We start from the raw sequence: 16,753 nt of genomic DNA, 5'->3' as shown, positions 1-16,753 counted from the left end.
GGTCATTGGGGTCATTGGGGTCATTGGGGTCACAGCGTGGTCACAGCCGGGGACCCAGAGCGTGGTGAGACCCCGCATGCGGTGCCTGGGGGGACATTGGGGACACTGGGGTCATTGGGGTCACTGCGTGGTCATTGGGGTCATTGGGGTCATTGGGGTCACTGCGTGGTCATTGGGGTCACAGCGTGGTCACAGCCGGGGACCCAGAGCGTGGTCAGCCCGCGCATGCGGTGCCTGGGGACAGTGGGGACACAATGGGGACACATTGGGGTCATTGGGGACATTGGGGTCACAGCGTGGTCACAGCCGGGGACCCAGAGCGTGGTCAGACCCCGCATGCGGTGCCTGGGGACAATGGGGACACAATGGGGACACAATGGGGACACTGCATGGTCATTGGGGTCATCGGGGACACTGGGGACATTGGGGTCATTGGGGTCATTGGGGACAGTGGGGTCATTGGGGTCATTGGGGTCATTGGGGTCACAGCGTGGTCACAGCCGGGGACCCAGAGCGTGGTCAGACCCCGCATGCGGTGCCTGGGGGGACAGTGGGGACATCAGAGAGACATTGGGGTCATTGGGGTCACAGCGTGGTCACAGCCCGGGACCCAGAGCGTGGTCAGGCCACGCATGCGGTGCCTGGGGACAATGGGGACACAATGGGGTCATTGGGGTCATTGGGGTCATTGGGGTCACACCGTGGTCACAGCGTGGTCACAGCCCGGGACCCAGAGCGTGGTCAGCCCGCGCATGCGGTGCCTGGGGACAATGGGGACAGTGCATGGTCATTGGGGTCATTGGGGACATTGGGGACATTGGGGACATTGGGGACATTGGGGTCACTGGGGTCATTGGGGACAGGGGGGACATTGGGGTCATTGGGGTCATTGGGGACATTGAGGGGTCATTGGGGACAGTGGGGTCACTCAGTTCAATGGGGACATTGGGGGGTCACTGAGGTCACCCCACAGATCCCAGGTGGCCACTGGTGACCACTCCATGGGTCACTGTGGTCACTCAATGGTCACTGTGGTCACTGCCCTGTCTCTGCTGGTCACTGTGGTCACTCAGTGGTCAGTATAGTCAGTGGTCACTCAGTGGTCACTCAGTGGTCACTCACCAGCGGGTCAGCGTGTCCTGGATGGCCACGGTCAGGGCGTGGCCCAGGTGCAGGGTCAGTCAGTGGTCAGTGTGGTCAGTGGTCACTCAGTGGTCACTCAGTGGTCACTCACCAGCGGGTCAGCGTGTCCTGGATGGCCACGGTCAGGGCGTGGCCCAGGTGCAGGGTCAGTCAGTGGTCACTCAGTGGTCACTCAGTGGTCACTCATGGTCACTCACCAGCGGGTCAGCGTGTCCTGGATGGCCACGGTCAGGGCGTGGCCCAGGTGCAGGGTCACTCAGTGGTCAGTGTGGTCAGTGGTCACTCAGTGGTCACTCATGGTCACTCACCAGCGGGTCAGCGTGTCCTGGATGGCCACGGTCAGGGCGTGGCCCAGGTGCAGGGTCAGTCAGTGGTCAGTGTGGTCAGTGGTCACTCAGTGGTCACTCAGTGGTCACTCACCAGCGGGTCAGCGTGTCCTGGATGGCCACGGTCAGGGCGTGGCCCAGGTGCAGGGTCAGTCAGTGGTCAGTGTGGTCAGTGGTCACTCAGTGGTCACTCACCAGCGGGTCAGCGTGTCCTGGATGGCCACGGTCAGGGCGTGGCCCAGGTGCAGGGTCAGTCAGTGGTCACTCAGTGGTCACTCAGTGGTCACTCACCAGCGGGTCAGCGTGTCCTGGATGGCCACGGTCAGGGCGTGGCCCAGGTGCAGGGTCAGTCAGTGGTCACTCAGTGGTCACTCATGGTCACTCACCAGCGGGTCAGCGTGTCCTGGATGGCCACGGTCAGGGCGTGGCCCAGGTGCAGGGTCAGTCAGTGGTCACTCAGTGGTCACTCATGGTCACTCACCAGCGGGTCAGCGTGTCCTGGATGGCCACGGTCAGGGCGTGGCCCAGGTGCAGGGTCAGTCAGTGGTCAGTGTGGTCAGTGGTCAGTGGTCACTCACCAGCGGGTCAGCGTGTCCTGGATGGCCACGGTCAGGGCGTGGCCCAGGTGCAGGGTCAGTCAGTGGTCAGTGGTCACTCAGTGGTCAGTGTGGTCAGTGGTCACTCACCAGCGGGTCAGCGTGTCCTGGATGGCCACGGTCAGGGCGTGGCCCAGGTGCAGGGTCAGTCAGTGGTCAGTGTGGTCAGTGGTCACTCAGTGGTCACTCACCAGCGGGTCAGCGTGTCCTGGATGGCCACGGTCAGGGCGTGGCCCAGGTGCAGGGTCAGTCAGTGGTCACTCAGTGGTCACTCATGGTCACTCACCAGCGGGTCAGCGTGTCCTGGATGGCCACGGTCAGGGCGTGGCCCAGGTGCAGGGTCAGTCAGTGGTCAGTGGTCACTCATGGTCACTCACCAGCGGGTCAGCGTGTCCTGGATGGCCACGGTCAGGGCGTGGCCCAGGTGCAGGGTCAGTCAGTGGTCAGTGGTCACTCAGTGGTCACTCATGGTCACTCACCAGCGGGTCAGCGTGTCCTGGATGGCCACGGTCAGGGCGTGGCCCAGGTGCAGGGTCAGTCAGTGGTCACTCAGTGGTCACTCAGTGGTCACTCATGGTCACTCACCAGCGGGTCAGCGTGTCCTGGATGGCCACGGTCAGGGCGTGGCCCAGGTGCAGGGTCAGTCAGTGGTCACTCAGTGGTCACTCAGCGGTCACTCAGTGGTCACTCACCAGCGGGTCAGCGTGTCCTGGATGGCCACGGTCAGGGCGTGGCCCAGGTGCAGGGTCAGTCAGTGGTCAGTGGTCACTCAGTGGTCACTCAGTGGTCACTCACCAGCGGGTCAGCGTGTCCTGGATGGCCACGGTCAGGGCGTGGCCCAGGTGCAGGGTCAGTCAGTGGTCACTCAGTGGTCAGTCAGTGGTCACTCACCAGCGGGTCAGCGTGTCCTGGATGGCCACGGTCAGGGCGTGGCCCAGGTGCAGGGTCAGTCAGTGGTCAGTGTGGTCAGTGGTCACTCAGTGGTCAGTGGTCACTCACCAGCGGGTCAGCGTGTCCTGGATGGCCACGGTCAGGGCGTGGCCCAGGTGCAGGGTCACTCAGTGGTCAGTCAGTGGTCACTCAGTGGTCACTCACCAGCGGGTCAGCGTGTCCTGGATGGCCACGGTCAGGGCGTGGCCCAGGTGCAGGGTCACTCAGTGGTCAGTCAGTGGTCACTCATGGTCACTCACCAGCGGGTCAGCGTGTCCTGGATGGCCACGGTCAGGGCGTGGCCCAGGTGCAGGGTCCCGGTCACGTTGGGGGGGGGGAGGCACATCACGAACACCCCCCGCGGGTTGGGGGGCTCCAGGGAGCGCTGGGGGGGCAGGGGGCGTCAGGGACCCCCAGAACTGCCCCAAAATACCCCAAAATACCCCAAAATACCCCAAAGACCCCCAAAACTGCCCCAAAAACCCCCAAAACTGCCCCAAAATACCCCAAACACCCCAGAGACCCCCAGGGACCCCCAGAACTGCCCCAAAATGCCCCAAAATACCCCAGGGACCCCCAGAACTGCCCCAAAACTGCCCCAAAACTGCCCCAGGGACCCCCAAAACTGCCCCAAAATACCCCAAAATACCCCAGGGACCCCCAGAACTGCCCCAAAATACCCCAAAATACCCCAAAACTGCCCTAAAATACCCCAAGATACCCCAGGGACCCCCAAAACTGCCCCAAAATATCCCAGGGACCCCCAAAACTGCCCCAAGCTGCCCCAAAATGCCCCAACACTGCCCCAAAATACCCCCAAAATACCCCCAAAACTGCCCCAAAATACCCCAGGGACCCCAAAACCACCCCAAAATACCCCAGGGACCCCCAAAACTGCCCCAAAACTGCCCCAAAATTCCCCAAAATACCCCAGGAACCCCCAAAATGCCCTAAACCCCCCCCCCAGGACACCCCCAGATGCATTTAAACCCCCCCAGACCCATCTGAAGCCCCCAGACCCAATTAAAGCCCCCCACTCACCCCGAATTCGGGCCTGAAGAACCCCTCGTGCTCCCACCAGCCGTACCAGGGCTGCCCCAAACCCCCCCCAGGACACCCCCAGACCCATTTAAGCCCCCAGACCCAATTAAGCCCCCAGACCCAATTAAGCCCCCAGACCCAATTAAAGCCCCCCACTCACCCCGAATTCGGGCCTGAAGAACCCCTCGTGCTCCCACCAGCCGTACCAGGGCTGCACCCAGGACACCCCCAGACCCAATTAAACCCCCCAGGACACCCCCAGGACACCCCCAGACCCATTTAAACGCCCCAAACCCCCCCCAGGACACCCCCAGGACACCCCCAGACCCATTTGAAGCCCCCAGACCCAATTTAAGCCCCCCACTCACCCCGAATTCGGGCCTGAAGAACCCCTCGTGCTCCCACCAGCCGTACCAGGGCTGCCCCAAACCCCCCCCAGGACACCCCCAGACCCATCTGAAGCCCCCAGACCCAATTGAAGCCCCCCACTCACCCCGAATTCGGGTTTGAAGAACCCCTCGTGCTCCCACCAGCCGTACCAGGGACCTCCCCAAACCCACCCAAACCCCCCCTAGAATACCCCCAGACCCATCTGAAGCCCCCAGACCCATCTGAAGCCCCCAGACCCAATTTAAGCCCCCCACTCACCCCGAATTCGGGTCTGAAGAACCCCTCGTGCTCCCACCAGCCGTACCAGAACTGCACCCAGGACACCCCCAGACCCAATTAAGCCCCCAGACCCATTTAAGCCCCCAGACCCATCTGAAGCCCCCAGACCCATCTGAAGCCCCCAGACCCAATTAAAGCCCCCCACTCACCCCGAATTCAGGCCTGAAGAACCCCTCGTGCTCCCACCAGCCGTACCAGGGCTGCACCCAGGACACCCCCAGACCCAATTAAGCCCCCAGACCCATTTAAGCCCCCAGACCCAATTAAGCCCCCAGACCCATCTGAAGCCCCCAGACCCATTTGCAGCCCCCAGACCCAATTAAGCCCCCAGACCCATCTGAAGCCCCCAGACCCATCTGAAGCCCCCAGACCCAATTTAAGCCCCCCACTCACCCCGAATTCGGGCCTGAAGAACCCCTCGTGCTCCCACCAGCCGTACCAGGGCTGCACCAAACCCCCCCCAGGACACCCCCAGACCCAATTAAGCCCCCAGACCCAATTAAGCCCCCAGACCCAATTGAAGCCCCCCACTCACCCCGAATTCAGGCCTGAAGAACCCCTCGCGCTCCCACCAGCCGTACCAGGGCTGCACCCAGGACACCCCCAGACCCAATTAAACCCCCCCAGACCCATCTGAAGCCCCCAGACCCAATTGAAGCCCCCCACTCACCCCCCATTCGGGCCTGAAGAACCCCTCGTGCTCCCACCAGCCGTACCAGGGCTGCACCCAGGACACCCCCAGACCCATTTAAACCCCCCAAACCCCCCCCAGGACACCCCCAGGACACCCCCAGACCCACCTGAAGCCCCCAGACCCATTTGAAGCCCCCCACTCACCCCGAATTCGGGCCTGAAGAACCCCTCGTGCTCCCACCAGCCGTACCAGGGACCCCCACACCCACCCAAACCCCCCCTAGAACACCCCCAGACCCATCTGAAGCCCCCAGACCCAATTAAAGCCCCCCACTCACCCCGAATTCGGGCCTGAAGAACCCCTCGTGCTCCCACCAACTGTACCAGAACTGCACCCAGGACACCCCCAGACCCAATTAAGCCCCCAGACCCATCTGAAGCCCCCAGACCCATTTAAGCCCCCAGACCCAATTAAGCCCCCAGACCCATCTGAAGCCCCCAGACCCAATTAAAGCCCCCCACTCACCCCCCATTCGGGTTTGAAGAACCCCTCGTGCTCCACCAGCCGTACCAGAACTGCACCCAGGACACCCCCAGGACACCCCCAGACCCATCTGAAGCCCCCAGACCCAATTAAGCCCCCAGACCCATCTGAAGCCCCCAGACCCATTTAAACCCCCAGACCCAATTTAAGCCCCCCACTCACCCCGAATTCGGGTTTGAAGAACCCCTCCTGCTCCCACCAGCCGTACCAGGGCTGCCCCAAACTCCCCCCCCCAGGACACCCCCAGACCCATCTGAAGCCCCCAGACCCATTTGAAGCCCCCAGACCCATGTGAAGCCCCCAGACCCAATTTAAGCCCCTCACTCACCCCCCATTCGGGCCTGAAGAACCCCTCATGCTCCCACCAGCCATACCAGGGCTGCACCCAGGACACCCCCAGACCCATTTAAGCCCCCAGACCCATTTGAAGCCCCCACACCCATCTGAAGCCCCCAGACCCAATTAAAGCCCCCCACTCACCCCGAATTCAGGCCTGAAGAACCCCTCGTGCTCCCACCAGCCGTACCAGGGCTGCACCCAGGACACCCCCAGACCCATTTGAAGCCCCCAGACCCAATTAAACCCCCAGACCCATCTGAAGCCCCCAGACCCATTTGAAGCCCCCCACTCACCCCGAATTCAGGCCTGAAGAACCCCTCGTGCTCCCACCAGCCGTACCAGGGCTGCACCCAGGACACCCCCAGGACACCCCCAGACCCAATTAAGCCCCCAGACCCATTTGAAGCCCCCAGACCCAATTAAAGCCCCCCACTCACCCCGAATTCAGGCCTGAAGAACCCCTCCTGCTCCCACCAGCCGTACCAGGGCTGCACCCAGGACACCCCCAGACCCAATTAAACCCCCTAAACCCCCCCCAGGACACCCCCAGGACACCCCCAGACCCATCTGAAGCCCCCAGACCCATTTGCAGCCCCCCACTCACCCCGAATTCGGGCCTGAAGAACCCCTCGTGCTCCCACCAGCCGTACCACGCCGCCTCCACGTAGCCGGGGCTGTAGCTTTCGGGGAGGGGTCCCCCAATATCTGGGGAGGGGTCCCGGGGGAGGGGTCAGAGACCACCCCAGACACCCCCTGAGCCCCCAGACCCACCCGAGACCCCCAGAACCTCCCCAAGACCCCCCCAAAACCCACCCGAGACCCCCAGACCTCCCCCAATTCCTCACAAGACCCCCCAGAGCCCCTCCCCAACACTCAGTGAGACCCCTCCCCAAATTCCCCTGGATCCCCCCCCACCCCCAGAGCCCCCAAACCCTTCCCTGACCCCCAGAACCTCCCCAAACCCCCCTGAGACCCCTCCCCAAATCCTCCTGAGACCCCTCCCCAAACCCCCGAGACCCCTCCCCAAACCCCCCTGAGACCCCTCCCCAAATCCTCCTGAGGCCCCTCCCCAAATCCCCCTGAGACCCCTCCCCAAATTCCCCTGAGACCCCTCCCCAAACCCCCCGAGACCCTCCCCAAATCCCCCTGAGACCCCTCCCCAAATCCTCCTGAGACCCCTCCCCAAACCCCCCTGAGACCCCTCCCCAAATCCTCCTGAGACCCCCCCCAAATCCTCCTGAGACCCCTCCCCAAATCCCCCTGAGACCCCTCCCCAAATCCTCCTGAGACCCCTCCCCAAACCCCCCTGAGACCCCTCCCCAAATCCCCCTGAGACCCCTCCCCAAATCCTCCTGAGACCCCTCCCCAAACCCCCCTGAGACCCCTCCCCAAACCCCCTGAGACCCCTCCCCAAACCCTCCTGAGACCCCTCCCCAAATCCTCCTGAGACCCTCCCGGACCCCTCAAAATTCCCCAAAATCCATCTGAGACCCCTCCCCAAACACCCCCAGACCCCTGAGAGCCCCCTCCTCACCTTTCTTGCAGCCGGGGGCCGTGGGGTCTCGCAGTCCCCAGAGCCCCTGAGCCCCCCCCAGACCCCCCAAAAAAACCCCAAAAAAACCCAAAAAAATCCCAAAAAATGCCCAAAAAACCCCAAAAAACCCCCCCAAAAAAACCCCAAAAAACCCCCAAAAAAAACCCAAAAAAACCAAAAAAACCAAAACCCCCTGGAGACCCCCCCAAACACCCCCAGACCCTCAGACCAGCCCCCTCCTCACCTTTCTTGCAGCGGGGCCCCGGGGGGGTCTCGTAGCGCCCAGAGCCCCTGAGACCCCCCAAAAACCCCCAAAAAACCCAAAAAAATCCCAAAAAACCCAAAAAAACCCAAAAAAAATCCAAAAAACCAAAAAAAACCAAAAAAAACCCCAAAAACCCCTGGAGACCCCCCAAACACCCCCAGACCCCTCAGAGCCCCCTCCTCACCTTTCTTGCAGCCGGGGGCCGTGGGGGTCTCGCAGTGCCCAGAGCCCCTGAGCCCCCCCCCAGACCCCCCAAAAAAACCCCAAAAACCCCCCCAAAAACCCCCCAAAAAAATCCAAAAAAAACCCAAAAAAATCCCCAAAAAAACCCAAAAACCGCTGGAGACCCCCCAAACACCCCAGACCCCTGAGAGCCCCCTCCTCACCTTTCTTGCAGCCGGGGGCCGTGGGGTCTCGCAGTGCCCAGAGCCCCTGAGACCGCCCCAGACCCCCCAAAAAAAACCCCCAAAAAACCCCCAAAAAAACCCCAAAAAAAACCAAAAAAAACCCAAAAAAAACCCCAAAAAAAACTCAAAAAAAACCCCCAAAAAACCCAAAAAACCCCCCAAAAAACCCCCAAAAAACCCAAAAAAACCCCCAAAAAACCCCAAAAAAATCCCAAAAAAAACCCAAAAAAAAAACCAAAAACCCCTGGAGACCCCTCCCCAAACACCCCCCAGCCCCTCAGAGCCCCCTCCTCACCCTTCTTGCAGCCGGGGGCCGTGGGGGTCTCGCAGTGCCCAGAGCCCCCCCAGACTCCCGAAAACCCCCCAAAAAAAACCCAAAAAAACCCAAAAAAAACCAAAAAAAACCCCAAAAAAACCCAAAAAAATCCCCAAAAAAACCCAAAAAAAACCCCCAAAAAACCCCAAAAAAACCCCAAAAAAACCCCAAAACCCCCTGGAGACCCCCCCCAAACACCCCCAGCCCCTCAGAGCCCCCTCCTCACCTTTCTTGCAGCCGGGGGCCGTGGGGGTCTCACAGTGCCCAGAGCCTCTGAGCGCCCCCAGACCCCCCAAAAAACCCCCAAAAAAACCCCAAAAAATTGCAAAAAAATCCAAAAAAATCCCAAAAAAACCCAAAACCCCTGGAGACCCCCCCACACACCCCCAGCCCCTAGGGACCCCTCCTCACCCTTCTTGCAGCCGGGGGCCGTGGGGGTCTCGTAGCGCAGCCCCTGCAGCTCCCGCCGGGCCCGCCCGGGCTTGGCCTTGGCCTGGGCCTGGGCCTGGGGGGGCAGGGGGGGTCAGAGACCCCCGGGACCCCTCCCCAAATTCCCGGGACCCCTCCCCAAATCCCCAGAGACCCCCGGGACCCCTCCCCAAATCCCTGGGACCCCCTCCCCAAATCCCCAGAGACCCCCAGAGACCACCCCCCAAATCCCCAGAGACCCCCGGGGACCTCCCCAAAAACCAGAGACCCCCGGGACCCCTCCCAAATCCTCAGAGACCCCCGGGACCCCTCCCCAAATCCCCGGACCCCTCCCCAAATCCCCAGAGACCCCCGGGACCCCTCCCCAAATCCCCGGGACCCCTCCCCAAATCCCCAGAGACCCCCGGGACCCCTCCCCAAATCCCCGGGACCCCTCCCCAAATCCCCAGAGACCCCCGGGGACCTCCCCAAAAACCAGAGACCCCCAAAACCCCCCCAGGGACCCCCAGAAATCCCCCCCGAGACCCCCAGGGACCCCTCCCCAAATCCCCAGAGACCCCCAGGGACCCCCCACCCCAAATCTCCAAATCCCCAAGGACCCCCAGGGACCCCCCCAGAGACCCCCCAAAAACCAGAGACCCCCCAAAACCCCCCAGGGACCCCCCCAAACCCCCCCAGAGACCCCCAGAAATCCCCCCCAAACCCCAGACACCCCTCAGAGACCCCTCCCCAAACCCCCAAAGACCCCCAAAATCCCCCCAGAGACCCCAGAGACCCCCCCCAAACCCCCCCAGAGACCCCTGCCCACCTGCAGCTGCCGGTTCTTCTCCTGTTTTTGCTGGAATTTCTCCATTTTCTCCCTTTTCTTGCCGGTTCTTCTCCTGTTTTATGCTGGAATTTCTCCATTTTCTCCCTTTTCTTGGCCTCCTTCTTCAGCTGCGCCGCGCTCTTGGCCGGGGCGGGGGCTCGGGACCCCCGGGGACCCCCCCGGGACCCCCACCTGGGCGGCTCAGCTGGGACAGCAGGGGAAAGGGGTCACAAGGTGGGACCCAAAATCTGCATTTTTCCCCCCAAAATCTGCATTTTTTTCCCCCCAAAATCTGCATTTTTTCCCCCCAAAATCTGCATTTTTACCCAAAATTTGCATTTTTTCCCCCCAAAAATCTGCATTTTTTACCCCCAAAAATCTGCATTTTTACCCCCAAAATCTGCATTTTTTCCTCCCCAAAATCTGCATTTTTACCCCCAAAATCTGCATTTTTTCCCCCCAAAATCTGCATTTTTTCCCCCAAAATCTACATTTTTTACCCCCAAAATCTGCATTTTTCCACCAAATCTGCATTTTTTTCCCCCAAAATCTGCATTTTTTACCCCAAAAAATCTGCATTTTTCCCCAAAATCTGCATTTTTTACCCCAAAATCTGCATTTTTTCCTCCCAAAATCTGTATTTTTCCTCCCCAAAATCTGCATTTTTTTCCCCCAAAATCTGCTTTTTTTCCCCCAAAAATCTGCATTTTCTACCCCAAAAATCTGCATTTTTTACCCCAAAATCTGCATTTTTCCTCCCCAAATTTTGCATTTTTTCCCCCCAAAATCTGCATTTTTCCTCCCAAAATCTGCATTTTTCCTCCCAAAATCTGCATTTTTTCCCCCAAAATCTGCATTTTTTCCTCCCCAAAATCTGCATTTTTTACCCCCAAAATCTGCATTTTTACCCCCAAAATCTGCATTTTTACCCCCCAAAATCTGCATTTTTTACCCCCAAAAAATCTGCATTTTTTACCCCCAAAAAATCTGCATTTTTCTCTCCAAAAATCTGCATTTTCCCCGCAAAAATCTTCGTTTTCCTTCCAAAACCCCCCCAAAATCTACATTTTTTGCCCAAAATATCTCCCCCTGTCCCCAAACCCCCCAAATTTCCATCGCCCCACTCCCCAAAATCTCCATCTCCCACTCCCCAAAATCCCCCCAGAAATCTCCATATTCCCCCCCAAAAATCCCCATTTTCCCCCTTCAAACCCCCCAGAATCTCCCCAAAATCTTCATCTCCCCCTCCCCAAAATCCCCAGAATCTCCATATTCCCCCTCCCCAAAATCTCCACCTGCCCTCCCAAAATCTCCATCTACCCTCCCCAAAATCTCCATCTCCCCCTCCCCAAAATCTCCATCTCCCCCTCCCCAAAATCTCCATCCCCCCCTCCCCAAAATCTCCCCAAAATCTCCATATTTCCCCCCAAAAAACCCCATTTTCCCCCCAAAATCTCCATCTCCCCCTCCCCAAAATCTCAATCTCCCCCTCCCCAAAATCTCCATCCCCCCCTCCCCAAAATCTCCATCCCCCCCTCCCAAATCCCCCAAAAGTCTCCATATTCCCCCCAAAAATCCCATTTTCCCTCTTCAAACCCCCCAAAATCTCCATCCCCAAAATCTCCATCTCCCCCTCCCAAAATCCCCCAAAATCTCCATCCCCCTCCCAAAATCTCCATCTCCCCTCCCCAAAATCCCCTAAAATCTCCATATTCCCCCTCCCAAAATCTCCATCTCCCCCTCCCCAAATCCCCCAAAAAATCTCCATATTCCCCCCAAAAATCCCCATTTTCCCCCCAAAATCCCCCAAAATCTCCATCTCCCCCTCCCCAAAATCTCCATATTCCCCTCCCCACAATCTCCATCTCCCCTCCCCAAAATCCCCCCAAAAATCTCCATATTCCCCCCCAAAAATCCCCATCTTCCCCCTTCAAACCCCCCAAAATCTCCATCTCCCCCTCCCCAAAGTCCCCAAAATCTCCATATTCTTCCTCCCCAAAATCTCCACCCCCCCTCCCCAAAATCTCCATCTCCCCCTCCCCAAAATCTCCATATTCCCCCTCCCCAAAATCTCCATATTCCCCCTCCCCAAAATCCCCAAAATCTCCATCCCCCCCTCCCCAAAATCTCCATCCCCCTCCCAAAATCTCCATCACCCCTCCCAAAATCTCAATCTCCCTCTCCCCAAAATCTCCATCTCCCCCTCCCCAAAATCCCCCCAAAATCCCATATTCCCCCCCAAAAATCCCCATTTTCCCCCTTCAAACCCCCCAAAATCTCCCAAAATCTTCATCTCCTCCTCCCCAAAATCCCCCAAAATCTCCATATTCCCCCTCCCCAAAATCTCCATCCCCCCCTCCCCAAAATCTCAATCTCCCCCTCCCCAAAATTTCCACCCTCCCCTCCCAAAATCTCCATCTCCCCCTCCCAAAATCCCCTAAAAATCCCCATATTGCCCCCAAAAATCCCTGTTTTTCCCCAAAATCTCCATCTCCCCCTCCCCAAATCCCCCCAAAATCCCCATATTCCCCCCCAAACCCTCGTTTCCCCCCTCCCCAAATTCCCCCCATGCTCACCGGCGCTGCCTTTGGGGGTCTCCACGGTGGGGGTCTCCACGGTGGGGGTCTCCACATTGGGGGTCTCCATGGTGGGGGTCTCCATGCTGGGGGTCTCCATGCTGGGGGTCTCCACGGTGGGGGTCTCCACGGTGGGGTCCCTCTGGGGGTCTCCTCGGGGGTCTCGCCCCCCCAGAGCCGCACGTCCCCCAGCTCGGCGCGGAACTGCGGCAGCCGGGAACAGGACAGGAACCAGCGCGAGACCCCCGGGAACGGGGCCCGCGAACGGGGGTCCAGAACCTGGGGAGGGGGCAGGAATATGGGGAGGGGTCTTACAGACCGTGGGGGGCATCAGGGACATGGGGGGGTCACACAGACACAGACAGACAGACGGACACAGGCGGGAACAGGACAGGAACCAGCGCGAGACCCCCGGGAACGGGGCCCGCGAACGGGGGTCCAGAACCTGGGGAATATGGGGAGGGGTCTCACAGAACGTGGGGGGTCATGGGGGGTCACAGGGACACGGACAGACAGATGGACGTGGGTGGGAGCAGGAGAGGAACCAGCGCGAGACCCCCGGGAACGGGGCCCGGGAACGGGGGTCCAGCACCTGGGAAATATGGGGAGGGGTCTCACAGAACGTGGGGGGTCATGGGGGGACACAGGGACACGGACAGACAGATGGACACGGGTGGGAACAGGAGAGGAACCAGCGCGAGACCCCCGGGAAGGGGGCCCGGGAACGGGGGTCCAGCACCTGCGAAATATGGGGAGGGGTCTCACAGAACATGGGGGGTCATGGGGGGACACGGGGACACGGACAGACAGACGGACACGGGCAGGAGACCCCCAGGAAGGGGGTCCAGGAATGGGGGTCCAGAACCTGGGAAATATGGGGAGGGGTCTCACAGACCATGGGGGGTCATTGGGTGGGTCTGGGGCATTCCCAGGGGTCTCTCAGGAATTTGGGGAGGGGTCTCACAGACTGTGAGGGGCTCAGGAATATGGGGAGGGGTCTCACAGACCGTGGGGGGGACATTGGGGGGGCTCAGGAATATGGGGAGGGGTCTCACAGAACGTGGAGGGGTCATTGGGGACATTGGGTGGGTCTGGGGGCATTCCCAGGGATCTCTCAGGAATTTGGGGAGGGGTCTCACAGAACGTGGAGGGGTCATTGGGGACATTGGGTGGGTCTGGGGGCATTCCCAGGGATCTCTCAGGAATTTGGGGAGGGGTCTCACAGAACGTGGAGGGGTCATTGGGGACATTGGGTGGGTCTGGGGGCATTCCCGGGGATCTCTCAGGAATTTGGGGAGGGGTCTCACAGAACGTGGGGGGGTCATTGGGGACATTGGGTGGGTCTGGGGGCGTTCCCAAGCGTCTCTCAGGAATTTGGGGAGGGGTCTCACCTGGGTGAGGAGCCCCAGCAGGGGCATTGCCCAGGGTGACACTGGGGGATTTGGGGATGTTCCGGGGGTCCCAGCGGTATTTGGGGAGGGGTCTCACCTGTGTGAAGGGCCCCAGCAGGGCGCACAGCACGGTGACATCAGCCAGGGTGACATTGGGGGATTTGGGGATGTTCCCGGGGGTCCCGGTGGGTTTTGGGGGCTGAGGGGGATTTGGTGGGTCTGGGGTCCCTCCAGGGGTCTCTCAAGAATTTGGGGAGGGGTCTCACCTGTGTGAAGGGTCCCAGCAGGGCGCACAGCACGGTGACATCGACTGGGGGGATTTGGGGGCGTTCCCGGGGGTCCCGGCGGGATTTGGGGGCTCAGGGGGATTTGGGGATGTTCCCGGGGGTCTCTCAGGAATTTGGGGAGGGGTCTCACCTGTGTGAAGGGCCCCAGCAGGGCGCACAGCACGGTGACGTCAGCCAGGGTGACACTGGGGGGATTTGGGGGCACTCCCGGGGTCCCGGTGGGTTTTGGGGGCTCAGGGGGATTTGGTGGGTCTGGGGGCGTTCCTGGGGGTCCCAGTGGAATTTGGGGAGGGGTCTCACCTGTGTGAAGGGCCCCAGCAGGGCGCACAGCACGGTGACATCGGCCAGGGTGACAACTGGGGGGATTTGGGGGCGTTCCCGGGGGTCCGGTGGGTTTTGGGGCCTCAGGGGGATTTGGGGATGTTCCCGGGGGTCTCTCAGGAATTTGGGGAGGGGTCTCACCTGTGTGAAGGGCCCAGCAGGGCGCACAGCACGGTGACATCGACTGGGGGGATTTGGGGGCATTCCCGGGGGTCCCGGTGGGTTTTGGGGGCTCAGGGGATTTGGGGATGTTCCTGGGGGTCTCTCAGGAATTTGGGGAGGGGTCTCACCTGCGTGAAGGGCCCCAGCAGGGCGCACAGCACGGTGACATCGGCCAGGGGGACACTGGGGGGATTTGGGGATGTTCCCGGGGGTCCCGGTGGTTTTGGGGGCTCAGGGGGATTTGGGGATGTTCCCAGGGGTCTCTCAGGAATTTGGGGAGGGGTCTCACCTGTGTGAAGGGCCCCAGCAGGGCGCATAGCACAGTGACGTCAGCCAGGGTGACATTGGGGGGATTTGGGGGCATTCTCGGGGGTCCCGGTGGGTTTTGGGGGCTCAGGGGATTTGGGGGCGTTCCTGGGGGTCCCAGCGGTATTTGGGGAGGGGTCTCACCTGTGTGAAGGGCCCCAGCAGGGCGCACAGCACGGTGACGTCAGCCAGGGTGACATTGGGGGATTTGGGGGCTCAGGGGGATTTGGGGATGTTCCCGGGGGTCTCTCAGGAATTTGGGGAGGGGTCTCACCTGCGTGAAGGGCCCCAGCAGGGCGCACAGCACGGTGACGTCAGCCAGGGTGACCCCGTCCCCCACCAGGAAGGGGCGGCCGCGCTGCTCAGGTGGGACTCGAGAGCCCCCAGACCCCGAGAGAGCTCCTGGAGCGCCCTGGGGCGGGCCTGGGGGGGCAGGGGGGCGTCAGAGACCCCTCCCCAAATTACCCTGAACCCACCAGAGCCCCCCAAACCCCCCCTGTGCCCCCAAATCCCGCCATTGTCACACAGAGCCCCCAGACCCAACAGAACTCCTGGAGAGCCCTGGGGTGGGCCTGGGGGGGCAGGGGGCATCAGGGACCCCTCCCCAAATTCCCCTGTGCCCCTCAGAGCCCCCCGAATCCTCCAGGCTAATGGCACCAACTGTCCCCAGCCCCCCAAATCCCCTGGTAACCCCCCAAATCCCCCCCAAAAACCGCCCCAGGACCCCTCCCAAATTACCCTGGACCTCCAAATCCCCCCCAAACCCACCCAAACCGCCCCAAGACCCCTCCCCAGACCCTCCCTGACCTCAGGGGGTCCCTAAATCCCCCTGTAACCCCCAAACCCACCCCAAACACCCCCAAACTGCCCCAAACACCCCCCAATGATACCCCAATGGTACCCTAGAGACCCCTCCTCACCTGTTTGTGCCCCCCCACCAAGATGGCCGCCGCCGTGCCCAGCTCCCCTCAGCGAACGCCACCCAAACACCCCAAAACCCCCCAAACCCACCCCAAACTGCCCAAAACCCCCAAACCCACCCAAACTGCCCAAACCCACCCCAAAACCTACCCCAAACACCCCCCAATGATACCCCAGAGATCCCCAGAGACCCCTCCTCACCTGTTTGTGCCCCCCCACCAAGATGGCGGCCGCCGTGCCCAGCTCCCCCTCAGCGAACGCCACCCACTGCCGCACCAGCGCGGCCTCGCGGGGGTCGCGGCCCCGCATCTCGGGGGGGGCTCAGCAGCAGCGCGGCCGCGCCCGGGCCCAGCAGCGCCCCCTCGGCGGTGCGGAGCGCCGGTAACGGATGGGGCGGGGCCCCGGTACCGGAACCGACGGGGGTCCCGGTTCCGGTACCGAGGGTGTTTCCGGTTCCGGTGCCCAGGTGGGTTTCCGGTTCCGGTCTCGATACCGGTGCCGGGGGGGGTCACGCGCTGCAGCAGCACCGGGGGCGGGTCCCCACGGAAACGGGCGGCGATCAGAACGCGCAGGGCGGCGGCGTCACCGGGCGGGGGCGGCAGCAGCAGCACCGGCGGCGACGGCATCGCTGCGAAATTGATTTAAAAAAAAAATAAAATTAAAAATTGCAAAATTAAATAGTTAAAAATTTTTAAAATTAACGGGGGAAACTGGGGGGAAAACGGGGGAGAAAATGGAAGGGAAATGGGGGATAACGGGGGGGGCGGCAGCAGCAGCACGGGCGGGGACGGCATGGCATGGGGGGGGAA

The 16,753-nt window shown here is 61.0% G+C and overlaps 2 protein-coding genes across 2 annotated transcripts in view; both read right to left on the bottom strand.

Moving 5' to 3' along the window:
- The window catches only part of VARS1 (valyl-tRNA synthetase 1), a 43,336-nt gene extending 33,165 nt beyond the window's left edge, over nucleotides 1–10,171 (bottom strand). Inside the window, 5 exon segments of the mRNA XM_074529759.1 lie at nucleotides 3,256–3,380; nucleotides 6,826–6,926; nucleotides 9,155–9,248; nucleotides 9,981–10,041; nucleotides 10,095–10,171. Of these exon segments, the coding sequence (XP_074385860.1) occupies nucleotides 3,256–3,380; nucleotides 6,826–6,926; nucleotides 9,155–9,248; nucleotides 9,981–10,025 (365 nt within the window). The 5' untranslated portion in view covers nucleotides 10,026–10,041; nucleotides 10,095–10,171.
- Nucleotides 10,105–16,253, bottom strand: LOC141725792 (valine--tRNA ligase-like). The gene is made up of 6 exons (XM_074529818.1): nucleotides 16,146–16,253; nucleotides 15,944–16,040; nucleotides 15,298–15,446; nucleotides 12,696–12,835; nucleotides 12,557–12,636; nucleotides 10,105–10,172 (listed from the first exon to the last, which is right to left on the bottom strand). The coding sequence occupies exons 1-6, from the start codon at nucleotides 16,251–16,253 to the stop codon at nucleotides 10,105–10,107; spliced, it is 642 nt and encodes a 213-aa protein (XP_074385919.1).
- Nucleotides 16,254–16,753: the final 500 nt, after the last annotated feature.

The sequence above is a fragment of the Zonotrichia albicollis genome, chromosome 31, assembly GCF_047830755.1.
Source record: "Zonotrichia albicollis isolate bZonAlb1 chromosome 31, bZonAlb1.hap1, whole genome shotgun sequence".
Lineage (NCBI taxonomy): Eukaryota > Metazoa > Chordata > Aves > Passeriformes > Passerellidae > Zonotrichia > Zonotrichia albicollis.
This window is presented reverse-complemented; position numbering and strand designations above follow the sequence as displayed.